General features: G+C 42.9%; 1 protein-coding gene across 1 annotated transcript; it reads left to right on the forward strand.

Moving 5' to 3' along the window:
• Positions 1 to 2310: 2310 nt before the first annotated feature.
• On the forward strand, positions 2311 to 3466 carry LOC111722762 (beta-defensin 103-like). Its single transcript, XM_023509095.1, has 2 exons — positions 2311 to 2368; positions 3321 to 3466. Exons 1-2 carry the CDS (start codon positions 2311 to 2313, stop codon positions 3464 to 3466), a joined length of 204 nt encoding a protein of 67 aa, XP_023364863.1.
• Positions 3467 to 3869: the final 403 nt, after the last annotated feature.

Raw genomic sequence — 3869 nt, forward strand, 5'->3', positions numbered from 1 at the left:
GCTGGGGCTCTCATCAGTGCTGGGAGACTTCACATGCATGCACTGCTTCATTTAAATATTAGACAGCACACATGAAACTGTGGTCACCTCAGAGGCTAAAATTATTCTTAACATGAAAATGGGTTTATAATAAGCCAAAAACTGGGCCAATCCACAGTTATAAGTGATTCCCTGAGGTAAAGAAATGAAGAACACTATTTCTACACTTTGAAACTTTGCCATGAACATACATTGCTTTTATAATTTTATTTTCTTTTCTTTTTTTGAGACAGAGTCTCACTTGGTCACCATTAGTGAAGTGCTCTGGTGCCTTAGCTCACAGCAACTACAAACTTTTGAGTTCAAATGATCCTCTCGCCTCAGCCTCCCAAGTAGCTGGGACTACAGGTGCCAGCCACAACACCCAGCTATTTTTAGAGATGAGATCTCACTCTGGCTCAGGCTTGTCTTGAACCAGAGGCAATCCACCCGCCTCGGCCTCCCAGGAGGATTTGGCAGGATTACAGGTGTGAGCCACTGCACCTGACCTATAATTTTCTTGAAACACAGAAATATCCCCCTCAGAATTGGTTTTGTGAGTGAAGAGGGTACCCAAACTTGAAAAGGTTGGCTACAGAGTCCAATCCCTAATTCCCAGCTTCCAAATTTGCTGGAAAGGAAAAGTGGCTTTTATTCCCAAGGAGTCTCTTATGAAATAGGGGTATTGCCTTAGAAATGCCTCCCAATCCTTAAAGGAACAGGTTAGACCATGGACTCACTGTGGAAGGCTGGCCAGCCTGTAGAAGGATAAGTCATTTCTTGTGATCTGATGGTCTGATGACTCCAGTCCTGCACCCTGGCTGAGAACTGCTCATAATCCTCTGAAACACCCCACTCCACCCTTGTCTCCTTAGCCTGCATGAGACACAGCGAGACTCCAAAGTCAGCAGCTATCCCACCCACACCCACCTCCTTCCCCCATTTACAAATGTCTCCAATCTGTCTCGAATCCTCAATTTAAGAGAAAGTTAGATTTTGAAAAGAAGCATCTACAACTCCTAAGTTTTCTTAAATCTGCTTATTAAAACTCCCTCTTAGTGTGAATTACCTTTCTTCCACACTTCCACAGCCCTGTTCTTAAACTGCTACTATGACACTCACCAGATCATGCTGCATTTATTATCCGACTGTTCACTCGTCTGCCTGAACCTACATGGAGCTTCTCAAGAGGAAGAACCAGGATTGGTCCTTCACTCCCACCTGCATTGAGCATGCCATGCTTATCCTTACCTGTAGCAGATGTTCAGAGTTTGTTGAGAAAGTCTGTGTCCTGAACACACATTCCTAGGTGTCCTTGGGATCCTTAGTGGATCTGTTATGATTGTATTCACACAGGGCAACAGCCAGGCAACATCATGGTGACTTCAGCTCCCAATTAAATAGTCTGGTGACAACTATAACCCACTAATTGGGTTATAGTTGATCTTAGCATTTAAATTTAATAATGTTTAACATTTTGCCCTCTAAACAACAAATCTATAGCCAGTGGAAATCACCTTATCTCTAGACTGCCTTGAATGCTCATGGTCCAAAGGTATAAGTATATCTGAAGCCATGCTAGCAGCTGGGAGATGTCAGTCCCCTGAGTACATGAGTTCAGCATTCCCTTTTTCTAATGAGGTAAAATTAACCACCTTCTTGATTCATAAATTTGATAAATTTCAAACAATGAAACACAAGATGCCCAAACTCTATCATCCCATCAAAGGCCAAGGGACTGGGGTCAAGGGCTCATGAGTACAGCTTACTTGCCCTCCCTTCACTAGCCAAAAGCCAGTTCTATTTCCAGACACTGCGTATGTCCAGTGTTGAAAGGATGTGGTCCCCAGGAAGCTCTCAGGCTCTCCCAGTGTTTCAGAAAGAGGCAGAAAGTGTCAAAGTACCACAGTGCAGACAACCCAGCTGCAAGCCACATGCTTCAAGACCATTCCCAAGAGGAAGCAAAGCCTTGCCAATCCTAGCCCCACCTAAACCCACAACCAGATCGGACCAGACAGAACAAGACCCTGGAGCCCAGCGGACACCAGGATGACCACACTCCCATAGCCTTTGCTTCACCCCCTAGGTTTGTAATTAACTCCTACATGAGTAGGTGTGTTCTGTGTGGTGAGAGACATTGGTATGACACATCAGGAAATATGTTACATTGTCATCACTGTACTATTACAAGCATTGGAGCCATTGCTTCCTTCTACATGTGGCTGGGACTTTATAAAGTGAACAAGCACATCTTTCCATCCAGTCTCAGCTTGTGGTAAAGCCCTGTCAACTATGAGGACCCTTTACCTCCTGTGTGCATTGTTCTTCTTGGTTTTGATGCCTGTTCCAGGTAAGGTGGGCTGGGGATTAAGAGGGCTGAGAGCACAGAGGACCAACAAGCTGGAGCAGTGCCCTGCACACTCCAGACCAAGCTCAGACCAAGTAGATTCCTTGTATGGAAACTAGGCATCCCCATTTATTTTTTCTGACAAAAATCATAAAGATAGCCTTACAGCAGATTTCCTGGTCTTTTCTGATTCACTCTTTTTTTTCTTTTATTAAGTCATATATACATAGATGATGAATACATTTATGCCTTTGTGGGATTCAATGTGTTGATTACTTGTACAAATTGGAGTGCTTACATCCTACTAATTAACATAGCTTTCATCTCATTTACTTAATCACAGTGTTAAGACATTTGTGTTCTTCTACACTTGATAGATTTGACTTGTACCCTTGCAATATGCTCCATAGGTGTGGTCCCACCATTAACCCTCCCTCTCTTAAGAGACTGAATAGCTCATCACAACTGCCCCTTCCTTTCTTCTCTGTGACGATACTATTACACTTGTTAATGAGACATGAAGAAAATGATAAAAAAATTAATATCAACATGGAAGATTGATTTAGTCTAGGAACAGAAGTGCAGACTCCCCTGTACTAAGCATAGTGGTGGAGTAACATAACTGAGCTAAGCAGCCCAGCAAGGTCAGCTTGCTGCTTGGGAGGCTCAAGACCCCGGAAGACCCTAGCCCTTCCCTATTCCTGCGGTGAGGATGATGCCACTTCCCCAACACCACTGTGGGGCCACAGCTGAGCGTGGCCCACAGAAACATTTCCTGTTGGTGGTTTAGTTCTTCCTTTACTTTCCCCTTGATTTTATACAAAAGAAAAAAAGAACCAAAAAATAAATAAATAAATAAAGGCAACAGATGAGTTATTTGAGGAATTCCAAAACCCTTGACTTGTACCAAAACCTTCCTGAAACCTTCCCCTGTGTACTCTGCTTTTCATCCTAGGGTTTGGCGGAATCATAAACACAGTCCAAAGGTATTACTGCAGAATACGAGGAGGCCGGTGTGCTGTGCTCAGCTGCCTTCCACGGGAGGAGCAGATTGGCCGCTGTTCTTCCAGGGGCCGAAAATGCTGCCGAAGAAAGAAATAAATAATTCCAGAAATGTGAGGAAGATGTCATGAAGTGTGGAAATGCCCATTTAAAGCTTATAAAAGTAAAATCAAAGTAAATGTTTTTTAAATAAAATGGAAACTTGATTTTTTTTAAATCTGGCTATTACAGTAGTTGTTACCAAATACACAACTAAGAAATCCTTAATGACTTGCCTTTTATTCAAATAAGGTAGAATGTCTCAGGGAATCTACAAGGAAGCCTAAACTTATTTCCCAAATGTTATCCATTCTAACTCTCCTCTGTGGATGCTATGCCCTCATGAAATTGAACATCTTATTTTCCTGAAAACTCACTTTTCCTTCTTGTCACTTGCCTTTGGTCCCTCTGCACAGAATTGCATCTCTCCAGCAAATCTACCTTGAAAGCTGTACTGCATCCC

The sequence above is a fragment of the Otolemur garnettii genome, unplaced genomic scaffold (assembly GCF_000181295.1).
Source record: "Otolemur garnettii isolate 467f Iridium unplaced genomic scaffold, OtoGar3 scaffold00351, whole genome shotgun sequence".
NCBI lineage: Eukaryota > Metazoa > Chordata > Mammalia > Primates > Galagidae > Otolemur > Otolemur garnettii.